The sequence below is a fragment of the Zophobas morio genome, unplaced genomic scaffold (genome assembly GCF_036711695.1).
Source record: "Zophobas morio isolate AGI-343-1 ecotype UQ-CSIRO unplaced genomic scaffold, CSIRO_AGI_Zmor_V1 ptg000487l, whole genome shotgun sequence".
Taxonomy (NCBI): domain Eukaryota; kingdom Metazoa; phylum Arthropoda; class Insecta; order Coleoptera; family Tenebrionidae; genus Zophobas; species Zophobas morio.
In genome coordinates this window covers 89682-104204 of record NW_026972590.1, presented here as the reverse complement: position 1 = coordinate 104204, position 14523 = coordinate 89682, and the positions used below count along the sequence as shown (strand labels likewise).

The following is a 14523-nucleotide window of genomic DNA, read 5'->3' as shown; positions in this document are numbered from 1 at the left end:
TTACAATATAAAGTACCTAAAATAAATAAGAAAAGATTATATGTATCAAACACGAACAGAACGTATACAAAGGAAAGGGACAAGAAAAGGAATAAAAAAGTATTTTCGTTATTAAAAGTTAGTATATTCGCCTTATGTATATATTTAGTTAGATTGTATGGATGCGATTATAATTCTTTTAGGTTGTAGATTAACAAAAAAATGTTCATATAAGAAAACATAGCATCCTTTTGTTCAAATCTATTTTCACATTTGCTGATAAAACTTGTAATCGTTATTTTACATTAGTTGTTAAAATATAGAGTATATATAAATATAAGATACGCACAAACAAAAATAAGATTAAAAAAAACAAAGTAAGAAATAAAAAGCGAAGAAGAAAGGGTAGTATTTTCCTTATATATACATTCATTAAGATTATTTGGCATTTGTTTAATTCTTTTTCATCATAAATAAAGAGAAAAATGTTCATTTATAGAAACATGCATTTATATTAAATTATCTAAACTATTTTCACATTAGCACACTTAAACTTAAGGACCATTAATTTAAACAGAGTCAATTTAATTTATCTTAACATTATAGTTAGTATTTTTAATACATTAATAATAAATTATTAAGTATGGCAGCAGTGACCTACGGTTTACTTTTGTTAGGCTGCGTGGTAAAATATAGGAAAGGGAAGAGGGTGCTCTATAGTAATACCTTCAAAAACTTTTTATAATGAATATTAAATTCGTGTTCTTTACATATTCTGCTACTATTATATATTATTTAAAGAGTGATTACTGCAAAGTGCCATCAACAATTTATCTATATTCACGCTAATTTTATTTGCGTTGTTATTATGTATACCAATAATATTCTCAAGTTAAAAATTAAGGGTAAGAATCCTTTTTTATTGGGTTTCTATAACTACTTTCATCCTGTAAGTTGTTTTTGTTAATTTTTTTTTTAAAACTTTGCAGCTTCTAAGATTAAGTAAGGGCGATGCCATCAGTACGTTTGGTTCGAAGTTGCTACTAAGTTATTTTTTTTCTTGAGAGTCCTAGGGGTTATCGTTCGCGATTTATTTTAGGTCATGGGTTGCATTACCTCTGGTATTGATAACTCTGAAGCTTTCATGCTTTCCCGTAAAATTGACGAAAAGTTAAAGCTTGAAGGGATAGACTTCCGCCGCCAAGTTAAATTGCTTCTTTTAGGTACTGGAGAGTCGGGTAAAAGCACAATCTTAAAGCAGCTCAAAGTAATACACGAGGTTGGTTGTAACATATAAAAGCCTTAACTAAGTTAATAAAACTTTAACATACCTTGTAAATAAAGAAAGGATTTACAGATAAGGAAAAAGAAGATTATAAGTATATTATTTGGGGAAATATAACACATAGCCTTCGACTTCTGTTGGAGAGCTGCTTAAAACATACTGCACTTTCTAAGGAGCTTCACGTAAATAACTTTTCTGTTTTACATATGAGTATTGTAAGAAATTGTTAATTAAAATTCTTGCTCTTCTTGCAACTATACACGTAATTATTGCAAAATTATATTAGAAACAGTTAATATGTTGTTGTGATGTGTTAACTTTTATAAATTCTAATAAAAGGAAAAAGCCCAAGGGGTTTTGGGTCTTATTGAAGAAGATTCTGGTAATCTTAAACTTCCAGGCAAGTTGTCAGAGAGCATAGTCAATCTTTGGTCTCACACAGAATTTAAAGAATTGTGTAAAAACAAGGATGTTTGCCAAGTTTGGACGGGTGACGGAGTCTCTTAGTAATGATTGTTTTGCTTGTAACTTTCCTATACGATTCTGTTTTTTATATTGTCTACTAATACTTTAACCAAAAAGCTTTTTAGATAACATCGAACGCGTGATTTCACCAAGCTATGTGCCTAGTTCTTATGAAATCATGCTTGCTCGCTCGAAAACGACTGGCATCGTAGAACGCTCCTTTATATATAAGGACCTTAAGTTTCGGTAAAAAACTAATAACTATAGTACTGTACTAATTGAAAACTTTATTCTCCACTGAGAGTATTTTTGATGTGGGTGGGCAACGTTCTGAGAGGAGGAAATGGATTCACTGTTTCGAAGATGTCACGTGTCTTCTTTTCTGTGTTGCCTGCAGCGAGTATGACGAGACTCTTATAGAAGACGTCTCAGTGGTATTTTTATTCTAATTCTTGCTTGCTTATTACTAAAAATTATTGTAAGAATCGGCTGAGGGAATCCCTGCAACTTTTCGAGTCCATTTGCAATAACCGTTACTTTCTGAACACCAGCATAATTTTATTTTTGAATAAAATGGATTTGTTTAAGGAAAAATTAAGAATAATTCCTTTTCGTGACTACTTTCCGGAATATACCGGTTTTTATTTTTAAGTAAAACTCTTGAAAGTGTTCCCTTGACCTTTTTGCATCAGGGGATGAAAAAAATTGGGAGGAAGCGGCTTCTTTTATTGAGGAAAAGTTTAAAAAACTATATAAAGGAGGAGAAGAAATTTATGCTAAGCGCACTTGCGCCACCGACACAGATAATATGCGCTTTATGTTTGATGCCGTTACGGACATCATCATCGCGAACCACTTCAGTTCCTGCTACCTTTAGGCCTCATAATTCCTTAATAGGCTTTAATAGTACAGCAAAGGGAGAGGAATTATAATAAATCTGTGGATCTTTCCTTTGAAAAGAGCTAGAGAGGCAGGCTAGTTAACGATAAGTTGCACTTTTGCTCTTTGAGAGCTTATTTTTAAGTTCCACTATATTTTTATGCTAATAAAGTTTTTTTTTTCCAACAAAAGGTTAAACTACAGCCAGAAAAGCAGACAAAAAGCTGAAATTTTTATAACATATACATTTTATTAATTTCAGCTGATATTATCTGTTTTATATGGCAATATATATAAACTATTTTGTAATTCCGCTTTATGAAGAGACTTAGCCTCGCTTATATCAGTGTCAAAGTGTAAGATGAAAGATAACCTTTAATACTATACGCGAACATGTAAGCTTGAAAAATTTATGCTTCTTTATATCCCTTTCTCTTGGTCTCAAAAAATTTTTTCAGGTTGAAGGTACATCGCATCCTTCTTAAAGACAAATGAATTTAAGATTTGTTACTTTAAAAAACACTTTCTGTCAAACTTTTTAACAGATCCCCTTGTTATTTAATAATAAAAGCTCTACGTATAAAAAAAACAATAGTTAACACCTAATATTTTAGGTTTTTATTGGTTTATCATACAGCTACTTTCTAAACGAAAATGAACTTTTTTAAGTTACTGAAAAAAGTAGCCAAGGGAACAGTAGACTTGGAGTTAGCTGAATTACTTGCTAATGTTTTCCCGTCTACAGCACTAAGTATGTGAGAATTTGAGGAATTGGAATTTATATATTTTTTTTCATTAGAACCAGCGGAACTAGCATCGGGATTCATAGACCCACTTTTAAGTGTTTGGGGCTGTTGAGGTCGCGTAGAATTTGAATTTGCGTTTGTAGCGCCTCCAGAAGGGGCAGAACTGTTAGCAGTTGACTGTCCGGCGGCACTATTTAGTAGTTGGGGGTTTACAGAATCAGCTCCAGCACTGTCTGTCCCTGCGTTGGGGCTGGAACTATCACTTTGAAGTGCTTGGGGCTGTTGAGGTTGCGTGCCATTAGCAGCTGCTTGTCCAGCGACACTATGGGGGTTTACAGAATCAGCTCCAGCACTGTCTGTTCCTGCGTTGGGACTGGAACTATCACTTTGAAGTACTTGGGGCTGTTGAGGTTGCGTGCCATTAGCAGTTGATTGTCCAGCGACACTATTTAGCAGTTGGGGGTTTACAGAATCAGCCCCAGGACTGTCTGTCCCTGCGTTGGGGCTGGAACTATCACTTTGAAGTGCTTGGGGCTGTTGAGGTTGCGTGCCATTAGCAGTTGATTGTCCAGCGACACTATTTAGCAGTTGGGGGTTTACAGAATCAGCCCCAGGACTGTCTGTCCCTGCGTTGGGGCTGGAACTATCACTTTGAAGTGCTTGGGGCTGTTGAGGTTGCGTGCCATTAGCAGCTGCTTGTCCAGCGACACTATTTAGCAGTTGGGAGTTTACAGAATCAGCTCCAGCACTGCCTGTTCCTGCGTTGGGACTGGAACTATCACTTTGAAGTGCTTGGGGCTGTTGAGGTTGCGTGCCATTAGCAGCTGCTTGTCCAGCGACACTATGGGGGTTTACAGAATCAGCCCCAGCACTGTCTGTTCCTGTGTTGGGACTGGAACTATCACTTTGAAGTACTTGGGGCTGTTGAGGTTGCGTGCCATTAGCAGTTGAGTGTCCAGCGACACTATTTAGCAGTTGGGAGTTTACAGAATCAGCTCCAGCACTGCCTGTTCCTGCGTTGGGACTGGAACTATCACTTTGAAGTGCTTGGGGCTGTTGAGGTTGCGTGCCATTAGCAGTTGATTGTCCAGCGACACTATTTAGCAGTTGGGAGTTTACAGAATCAGCTCCAGCACTGCCTGTTCCTGCGTTGGGACTGGAACTATCACTTTGAAGTGCTTGGGGCTGTTGAGGTTGCGTGCCATTAGCAGCTGCTTGTCCAGCGACACTATGGGGGTTTACAGAATCAGCTCCAGCACTGTCTGTTCCTGCGTTGGGACTGGAACCATCACTTTGAAGTACTTGGGGCTGTTGAGGTTGTGTGGCGTTCATGTTGGTAGTTCCTTTAGGAGAGGTTGAACCCTTTTCAGATGCTTGGCCCTCAGAGTTATCAAGGGAGTTCACATCACTCGAGAGGGTGCTATTAAAGGGATTGAATGTTGGTGAATTTTCTTTCCCAGTGCGTTGTTGTGTTGATTGGGAACTATGATTATAAGGTGAGCCACCAGCAGCGTTGTTAAGCAGCTGAGGCCCTGTCGACTTTGCCGTTCCAGGGGCTACTGAATCGTCGAAATTAGGCCCCGATGCTTGGTTTACATAATCGTTTTTAACTGAAGAAGTCCCAGCGGTTTCATTACTCATAGAGATACTTTCTTGTATAGACCGGGGTAGCAATAATGAGTTAATAGGGTAAACGACAACTCCGCAATAGACTTTACTAGGCCCCACAATAGATGCGTTGTTAATTTTAATTCCTTTTTTATTAGTTATTTTCAAATTTTCTCCGTTGACTGCCAATAAATTGGTTTTCTTAGACAACTGTTTCTTCGAAAACTCGCCTATTTAAGTATATTAATTATCACGCGACAAGGGTTCGTTGTGATGATACCTTTAACTATGTGATAAGCGATAACTTCGCGTAGTTTCGGAATTTGTGAAAGTTGATCCTTTAAAAGTTCATTGTTAACCTATAAAGGAAATTAATTAAATAACGCAAACTTGCAGTTAGTTAAGGTTAAACCTTTTGAAAAGCGGAGTCTACAGGGACAAAAATCGTTAAATTAGAGGTTTCATTGATAACAGAGGATAGGTCATGTGATTCTAAAAACTTTTTGAAGTACTGAAAATTTTTTTCGCTTTTAATTCCCTCATTAATTGGTACACAGCCAGAAGCCTTTTAATAATTAAAAAAACATTATTGAATTTACAAACTAATTATCTAGTAAATTTACGTTATAAAAATTGGGAATAACTCCCATGCTAAAAATCCCTTTACAAAAAATGGAAGCTATTAATATCCAATGCATTGCTAAAATAATTGTTTTTTAAATAGATCACGGAGGCATATAAATATTATACTCCATAGCTATCCTTATTGTTTTTATATCAAAGAAATCCAAGCTTAACTAATATATATTTAAAATTTTTAAAAAAGGTTACTATAAATACAAAACTTTTTAAAAATTAGTAGATTAAAGAATTAAATTGCTCCAATTTAGACAATTTTCTACCCGAGGTATCCTATTTAGCCAAAAATGGTAACTTATATGTATACTAAAGTTATCTAAGAATGAGAAGGTTAAATTTTAAATTTTCGGTGTATTATTTAATTCCTTTAACTTTTTAGCAAAACAATATGTTATCATTTTAAGTCAAATTTAAGATTCCTATTTAATATATTTTTTTCTTTGTAAGAAATTTTTTTTAGCTCTATATCTTTCAACTCGTTTTGAGGTGTAAAACATACTTTTAAATATAACTGAGTTATTCTTGCGATAAATTTTTCTAATTTATCCAAAATACAATATGTGAAACCTTCTAAAAGTGTACAAAGTAAATGTTATAGTTAGCAAATATATAAGGTATTACTCAACGTGCACGCGAGGAGCCCTATGTTACTAGCCCCCTTCTCTTCTATTATAAAGTTATTATGGCAGGCGGGCTTAGAGTATAAGGATGAGAAAGGACAAATATTAAGAAAGAAAGATAGTACACCAACTTACCCTACGAATTAAGGCGATGTGTAATTTTTTAGCAATTGCATAGTACTATAGATTTCCTAAAGGGTAAATATAGCTGTATTGTTATTAAAAATGAAAGGTAACGAGATGTTGGTCACGAATTCATTCCATTTGGCTTGATTTTGTAAGGACCAGAGTTGAGTAAACTCAATGTTGTAAGTTCGAATTTTACTGCCTCTGCTCTCTTTTTCTACTTTTAATAATCATGTATTAAATTTCTCATCCCATAAATTCTGAGATGGCGGAATGTCGCTGAAACTCCAGACCCTACAAAAGATTGAGGTTTAAAGATTTTAAGTCTGGCAAGCACACAGAGGGGCATAAGGATAATTAATGGAACCTTTTTAAGCTATTCCTCTAATTCATTTTTTCAAAAGACTGTATTAACTTATCAAAATCATCAACAACTTATAAAAGTCTTTACAACCTCCAATATATTCTCTTATTAAGAAATTAATTAGTGAATGTAGACGATTTAAATGGGAATATATGAAAAAGACGAGCCTCCCTACACTAGATTGGTTTTTTAACAAAAAAAGTAATGAGTTCAACGTGATTTAAATCTCTTTTTTCAACATCCTTTGGGATAGAAAACTCCGTCCTTAAACCCTGTCTGAAATTCAAGAGGGGATATGAAAATATCTTCTAAAACGCGTTAAAAATTGAGTGATGCACCCCCTACTAATAGTAAATGAGAAATTACTATTCCGTTCCAGGATTTTAAAAAAATTCGGGGAACTTTATCTTTCCTTGCATGCCCTCCGCTATTCTTAATAGTACAAAAAAATACGCCGTACCCAACCAAAAATATTATCTTCTTTTCGCAAAGACTCGCTACCTCCTTATCCTCAAGTGTTTTTGATTGAGAAGAAGGGTTGAATTGATACCAATAAGTTAACATCGAAAAAAGTGAGGGACCTATATAATATTAAATTTAATGTTTAAAAATTTTCCCTCAAGGGCACTCGTGGACATTTCTATCTTAATTAATTCTAATATCCCATTGGGTTACTTTACTACAGGAAATCAGAAGTTATTTTATACCAAAAAGTAACCATAATAGAAGTTACTAAAGATTACAGGTCAACTGAATTCTTAATACCCTTCAGATTACATAACATGATAAACTCTACAAATCTTGTTTCCCGACCCCAATTAGACTTCAATAGGGCCCTCTACAACACTGCAAATTTTAAGGATTGTGGTGAACACCACGAAAGTTTATATTTTTATAAACTAACAGTTAAGGTTTTTTGAATATCAGAATACTTACCATAGACTCTAGTATGAAGGAGTCATGTATAATTAAATTAATTGCAAGTTACCAGTATAATTTCATTTTTTTTTTTAAAAGTTAATTTGTTTTAGGAATAAGAGAAGATTTGCGCGTATCCAAAGTCTTTAAAGCTACAGCCTTTTAGAACTCTACTGTTACCTTTGCTATTACCCTTATATACATGGGTTATTCCCCTTTCTACCAACAAAGTTTCTCTTGCTCTTACGCTCCCGACTAAGTCATTTATTGTAATTCAGAATCACCTGCATTATTAAATGAGCACCTTTATTTACATGAAATTTGGTGTTAACGAAATCGCTAAAATATCGTGGATTAACGGACTCCCTGTTTTTAAACTTCCGAAGAATACCAGAGGGTAATTTCGCTGGTGTAAGAGCGCTTTTTGCTGCACTATTGTTATCTCCCTGAAAACAAGCCTGACAAGGTTGCTTTTTTTAAAAAGCGCTACTCTTTGCAAACTACCGGAGAGGCGAGAATTGCACTGAGGTTTTTGCATCTTGTACTTGGGCACTTTGTCAGGATATTCGAAGGATCAGCAGTTTGTGCATTGCTATCACTTTGTTACCTGTATATAAGCGCTGCGGACTACCATTAATATACAAAATAATTTTGATACTTTGTTCTCAACAACGCGTCATAATAAGCGGCAGTACAACTAGTGGCGTTGACGATCTCTTATGCAGAAAAAAAAGGCACAAACGTGTTATAACACATCAACCTTGTCATCAGCAACAATTTATTTATCCACAACAAAGATACAGGTAACATGTTGACCCGCTCACAGATGCTCTCGAAGAGACTCGTTAAGCAAGGGCAAACGAGGAACGTATATAGTAGTTACAGCCAGCTCAATGTGCTCTGTAAAATTAATAGGCTCATGACTCGTTTATTTTTAATTATACAAATAATTACAGCCTAAGCAACCGCGAGCAATGCAATTCTGTGCGATCGCAATATTGGTTTTTTTTTAATCTAAAAAGCTTAGAGGCCGCAGCCTTAACTTGGCTGGTGGGTAGCTTTTGATAACTTACTATACAGCTTCATCCCATCAAACCGCTGGTACGATTGATGAAATCGCCCGCTACTCTCTAGGGCGTCAATCGCAAATACTTAGCCTAGCAAAACTTATTCAAATACCCGAATGAGTGAGTAGTTGAGAAGTACGTAAATAAATTCAACTTAGGCACGCTGACACTTCAACGACAGATGCACCTGGCAAAGATGCGCTCGACATAAACTTTTAAGGTTCTAAACATTCGGGAACTGGTAGGCGTCCTGTCGTTTCTATTAGAGGATAATAAATATCAGGTGATTTAGAATTGCTGGCAGCTTTCTACTTGTTATGCCTTTGAAGGCTTTGTGACTTGATATCGAATTTTAGAACATAAAGGTTAGGCAGCCTATTCCCCACAATATTAGACGTTTGTGAATTCGTGCAGTGGACAGTCAAAATTCCAGTTTGCGTTTAATGCACACAACCGATATAGCCCCTGAAGGGTGGCATAAAAGCATTGCTTTTTAAGCGGATAACTCAACTCGCTACGCGCCAAGAAAGTGCCTAAAGCTAACAGCACCTACAGCACTACTTAAGAAGACTACAATTGTCAACTGATATCAGGCAACTATTAATGAAGTAAAAACACATTGTGGTGCTTTTTCCCCTTCTTAAAGAATGTAATCACCTGGTTTTTCGGGTGATATACCGGGCTCATTACCGTCAAGATATCGTCGTGACAAGCGCTTTTTTCGCTGCGCGCAAACATTAAGAGGTCTTTACGTAAGTCGTGCTTACACACAATGTGCATAAAGCCTACAGTGGCCTAAGCTTCTCCTTTGGTCTTCCACTGCGGCTGATGGCTAGTACCTTTCACTACGATCTGGGTCTCGCACAACTTTTATATTTCTTTTTTTTCAATACTTTGCGATATCGTAATAGATATGTGCCCTTGAAAGGCAGGCGTTACCACCGCCTTCGGGAAGCGCTATGAGCGCTTTTAAACACTTATGTTCTGCGTGCTAGTATATAATATATAATTCCCTTTTTTAGGATGATTTGTAATAATTTTAGCATATCCGAGGCTTTCCAGCGGACACGCCTTTTGAATTACTATAATAGCAGATCTAGCAGCATAATGGGGCCCCTACAATGTGACCCGTGCGGAGATTAATCAGTGTTATATATATATTAATCTAATTATGCCAAGACCAATCATTATCATAGTGTTACGGTATGGATTAACGCAAAAGTTCAAATGTTCCGTTACGGCCTTAGCATTTTACTACACAAAGAAGACCGAGATAAATTTAAACTTAATAATATATTAACATTACTAATAAATAAATGGTAAGTATTATAGTATTAAGAAAATTAAAATTATACTATTAATAAAAACAATGAGAATAAGAATTATTTGCCAATGCGAATATAGAACTTATTTAGTCGTATAAATTGTAGTATTCTTGTCTAAAAATGCAATACCTCCTTCACTTTATAGAAATTATGAATACGAAATTTATATAGAAGATTAATTTATAAGTCTTCTGGGAAGCACGCTTTCAAACCTCTTAAAAGTAACGGAAATAAAGGTAAAGTAATCTTCAATTTTTTACAGAATATTGACTATAATATGCTTGCGATTTTAAATTATAATACTAAAATTATTTTTAAATTAATATGGAAGCTATTATTATATATATAAGTACATGGAGAAAAATTGTCTTAGGTACTAAAACTATCTTTGCCTAGGTTACAATTTATACTTTGAACTATTAATACTTACTATTGTTAAAATCCAATGAGGGTTACACCGCAATATATGTATGATTAAAGTTTGCATAAGTATAGCCCATGTTTCTGTAATCAACCTCTACGCGGGTAGTCTTTTACGCCGATAATACGACTGGTTTGTTCGTCATCAACGTTGACAACTTTATCTCGCTGCCTCGCAAGTTGATGTCCAACCTTCTCTATTAACTTAGTAAAGAATAAAGCGCCTCTTATAACAAGGAAACGCACTGCGATGTCGACACCAAAGAAATTTGTGCTCTCAAGTACTAAGGGTCATCATAGATTATATACTATCGTAAACTCTGCGCATGAATCACTTGTTGGCAAATGTTAAAGAAACGACTTAGACTCTAAATTCTCTACTGTGCAGCGTTGAGCAATAAGCGCGAACTGTATTCGTTGTACGTTCGGCCGAATCGTATACACATATGCCGCCTGAAAATACGGCTTACCAGCGTTAGCGTCCTCGCTCTAAGTGCGACAAATTAAATTGTGCACCGCTGTTGTTTATGCGCAACTTACACTTAACCGCTGACCACAATTTTTATAACCGTCGTTCTATACGGGCGGGTAGCTAGGTCCGGTAACTGCCTCTTAGCAGGGAACACACTTACTAGTTAAAAAGCGTCTTTTAGTGAGGCGCTTTTAGAGTGATAATCGGAAGCTAAGTTAAGAGTTTTATTCACGACAAACTCAAAAATCAAAGTTCAACTTGCACTTGTAGGCGGTCAGACCTGTTAGAAAGCTCGAGTATTCGAGTTGTCAAGTCGATCGTGCTACAGGAAACAAATCTATAAATAATGAAAACAACAGGCATGACCTACTACCTTTTGGGCTCGGAGGGCAAGTGTTGGCAATGTCTTTGAGAGTTAAGTTTGCCAAAATTAATAGTATATTTTTAGTTATTCGACTTACCTGTATAACATATATAATAGTTCTTGGAGCTATTAGCTTATAAAATCATTTTTTAGTTTATTATGTCTTCTTTTTCCTCGAAAAGTTTTAACATTTTTCGTTCATTATGTATTAGGAAATTTGAAAAGTTTTTTATATAGTATTGTAACTACATAGAATTTCCTCACGCAAATACTGTTCCTGTTAATAATATTTCGCGTAAACGTTGTTTACAGCTTGATAGAGCCTTCATTTTTAAATATAAAGCCTCTTTTTTCCTCAGTTATATTTTAAAAAATTAAAGATATGCTTTACCCAATAAGGTGGAACCTGAGAGGGCACAGCAGCGGATATCGTTAGTAAAGATTGAACGCCCGCCACCGTTTACTCTAATTCTCTAAATAGTTGTTTGTTGCTTTTAATGGATGATGTAGTCTTCTATATAGTACTTACAACATTCAAATTTTCGAATCTCGAATTCACAAAATCATTAACAGTAAAAAAAAATAAAAAAAAGCATGTATTAATATTAAAAATAAGTAATAATAGTTTATCACTGGTGCACAACTAGATTTATAAAATACTCATTAGATTATATTTTTAAATTTATTATATCCACTTCAGTGCCGTTAAATATTGTTTCCTGTCCCGGTAAGCTACAAAATTTCACAGCAGCTACGTAACTTTGAAAATAATTTCAATCTCACAGTTCTCATAAAGATCTAAAAGTCTAAAAAATAATAATTCACTGGATATTATTATAGGCGCCATCAATTTATAATAATTAAATTATCAACACAAACCAAAAATAATTAAAGTAAAAAAATAGTCCTGGTTATTCTGTGCGAAAACCGAGTTTCCTGAGGTCTTCTTTTTCCATAAGCTTTCTTCATAAGTATTATAGTAAAAACAAGAGTACCAGGATGATATTCAAGTAAAAAAAGTTTACTTTTCCATCCTACAATTTAAATACGCTTCACTTTCCTTTTGGCACTTACTATTATTTAGTTTGTTATCAATTAGACACTTAATAAAAAAATTTTTGAAATCGGTGCATTCACCTAAAAATAATTAAATATTAAACAATTACAATTTTAAAAAAAGTTAGACCATGTATATCCAGAGGGAAAGCGCCTTTTAAAGGCGGTGTTTTTGAGTGACCTCTAGAGTTGTTCATTAGAAGTTATAAAAAGCCCAAATAAACTTTAATTTGTTCCTATAACGAAAATATAACAACTTAAAATTAAGTTTCCCTAACCTATATATAAAAATCCTATAAAGAAGTACATAACTTTTAATAAATAAATCCCACTTTTCTCAAACTATTTTAATAGAGTCTTTCAACTCTAACAATTGAAGTAATACTGATTTTGCAGCCTGTAAACCCTCGAGAACTTATATATAATAGACATTAAAGCAATATTATATAAAGGTAAGTCGAAGTACCGAGAAGCACTAAAATTTATTTGATTACTATGACTCTACGCGCTCCAAGCACAACTGTTCAACAAATGAAGAAGACTAACTACAAAAGGCGCGCGAGTCATTCTTATCTAACCACATGTGAACTGTTTACTCGGAGCCTCACTTTATAACAACAGATTTCCAGGTCCCGCTTAGTTAATCAAAAGGTTTACATAAGCTTATGAGCATGCAGTAAGATTATTTGTAGTTTGCGTGGAGTTGCTCTTAGTTACTTTAAATATGCTTATATACAACTTTAATCGCCCCTCAAGTGCTACAAAACTAACTGCTGCGCCTGTTAACACGCGCCGTGTTTTGTGCGCAAGGATACACTTTACCACGAACTACAGACTGGGCTACTGACTGCAATCTTAAAAAGTGTGTCGTCGCTCTCTACGAACGGACCGCTGGACACGCTAATCGCGTTTTAGCGAAAGAACTCGCTAACAAGTTATGTGACGGCGCACTCTCTCCAAGTTGGGGGTTTAATCTTTTAACGGGCAAACCTCTGGGGCTTAAAATAGATTTGCTTTTTCTGCGACATTACTAAATTGAACCTGGGCGACAAGTGGTAAACATAGAAACCAATAACCAACAAGGGGTTAAAGCGAAACGTGAAGGGCACATTAAGATAATACACTATTGTGCAAAATTGTTTCATGTTTTGCATTTTTACATTTAATATAGAACAACTTTTCAATAACTTAATGGATTACTTTGGAATTTGTACATCTTTAACTTCTATTTTCCAGCTACATTTTGTTAATACTTGACCTTAAACTGGCTTAATATTCGAAAAGATATGAACTTGTAAAGTTTAAAGATTATAGAAGTTGTATCCGCTTTAGCACACTAGCGATCAGATTGTAGCATTGACCCGGCGTTATTTTTTTCCATTTTGATTGTACACGTGTCTAAAACTCGTCCAAGTTAGTAAGCTGATACTTTGATTCCCTTTTTTATTCAAGATTCCCCATGCATGCTCAGTGGAATTGAGATCAGGAGATTGCGGAGGCCAGTCTAGCAATTGGAACGACTGTAATTGGAGTCATGGTCGCACTAATAGTGCAGGGTGACCTGGGGCATTACCCTGCTGAAAAACCATTTCACCAAGACCAAGACCATACCAATTGCATGTTCTAGGTAGGGTCATTCTTAATAATGTCTAAATGTGTACATGTGGTGATGCTCCCTGTCACGTGCACCAAATACCCGACCCCCTTAGATGTTAGACAAGCCAAATTATCGATCTTCCCCCATGTTTATACGTTTGCAACCCCTGGCGATCAAATATTCGATTACTGCCAGATCGCTTCCTTACACCACCTAATAGTCTTCGAGTCATATCGATTGACCTTGGTATCATCCGAAAAATTACTTTTTCACAGTCAGAAATGGACCAATTGTCGTGCTTCTTCGCAAACTCAAATCTTAGTCGCTTGTGACGGTCTGTCAAAGCAGGTTTAATTAACTTTTTTTTTTCTCAAGGAAACCAGCAGAATGCAGTGCTCTAGATTCGGTCGAACTTGAAACTGGCTATCTAATGCTATTTCTATGAATTTTGAAGCTCTCTGTGCAGATTCAGTTGTACCCAAGATCACTTGTCGTACAAGCCGAGCTATATCCCGGTTTTTCAAGATCTTTGGACACCCAGGTTCCTTGCAAGGAAGATATGGATCATATTAAGCTGATCCGGGATATTGTTC

The 14523-nt window shown here is 35.4% G+C and overlaps 2 protein-coding genes and 1 long non-coding RNA gene across 4 annotated transcripts; 1 reads left to right on the top strand and 2 right to left on the bottom strand.

Moving 5' to 3' along the window:
• Positions 1-851: 851 nt before the first annotated feature.
• Positions 852-2098, top strand: LOC135121086 (guanine nucleotide-binding protein alpha-16 subunit-like). The gene is made up of 5 exons (XM_064045388.1): positions 852-884; positions 969-1258; positions 1324-1446; positions 1604-1770; positions 1847-2098. The coding sequence occupies exons 2-5, from the start codon at positions 1082-1084 to the stop codon at positions 1977-1979; spliced, it is 600 nt and encodes a 199-aa protein (XP_063901458.1). The 5' UTR covers positions 852-884; positions 969-1081; the 3' UTR covers positions 1980-2098.
• On the bottom strand, positions 2017-8263 carry LOC135121098 (putative uncharacterized protein DDB_G0277255). The gene is made up of 5 exons (XM_064045427.1): positions 8237-8263; positions 7914-8075; positions 5243-5321; positions 3330-5192; positions 2017-2120 (listed from the first exon to the last, which is right to left on the bottom strand). Exons 1-5 carry the CDS (start codon positions 8261-8263, stop codon positions 2017-2019), a joined length of 2235 nt encoding a protein of 744 aa, XP_063901497.1.
• A 3692-nt stretch (positions 8264-11955) lies between these two features.
• Positions 11956-13018, bottom strand: LOC135121095 (uncharacterized). Of its 2 annotated transcripts, none has more exons than XR_010278849.1 (6): positions 12800-13018; positions 12646-12747; positions 12464-12569; positions 12303-12350; positions 12157-12240; positions 11956-12101 (listed from the first exon to the last, which is right to left on the bottom strand). It is a non-coding gene; the product is annotated as an uncharacterized LOC135121095 (long non-coding RNA). The 2 variants fall into 2 exon arrangements; XR_010278848.1 differs by having other exon boundaries at positions 11956-12083.
• Between the last annotated feature and the right edge of the window lie 1505 nt (positions 13019-14523).

Coding starts and splice junctions, on each gene's coding strand:
- LOC135121086 (XM_064045388.1), top strand. CDS start 1,082: ATGGGTTGCATTACCTCTGGTATTGATAACTCTGAAGCTTTCATGCTT. Junction 1,259..1,323: donor AGCTCAAAGTAATACACGAG/GTTGGTTGTAAC, acceptor TTGTAAATAAAG/AAAGGATTTACAGATAAGGA. Junction 1,447..1,603: donor CACTTTCTAAGGAGCTTCAC/GTAAATAACTTT, acceptor TTCTAATAAAAG/GAAAAAGCCCAAGGGGTTTT.
- LOC135121098 (XM_064045427.1), bottom strand. CDS start 8,263: ATGGTAGTCCGCAGCGCTTATATACAG. Junction 8,076..8,236: donor TCCGCAGCGCTTATATACAG/GTAACAAAGTGA, acceptor GCTTGTTTTCAG/GGAGATAACAATAGTGCAGC. Junction 2,121..3,329: donor AGACGGGAAAACATTAGCAA/GTAATTCAGCTA, acceptor TACTCGCTGCAG/GCAACACAGAAAAGAAGACA.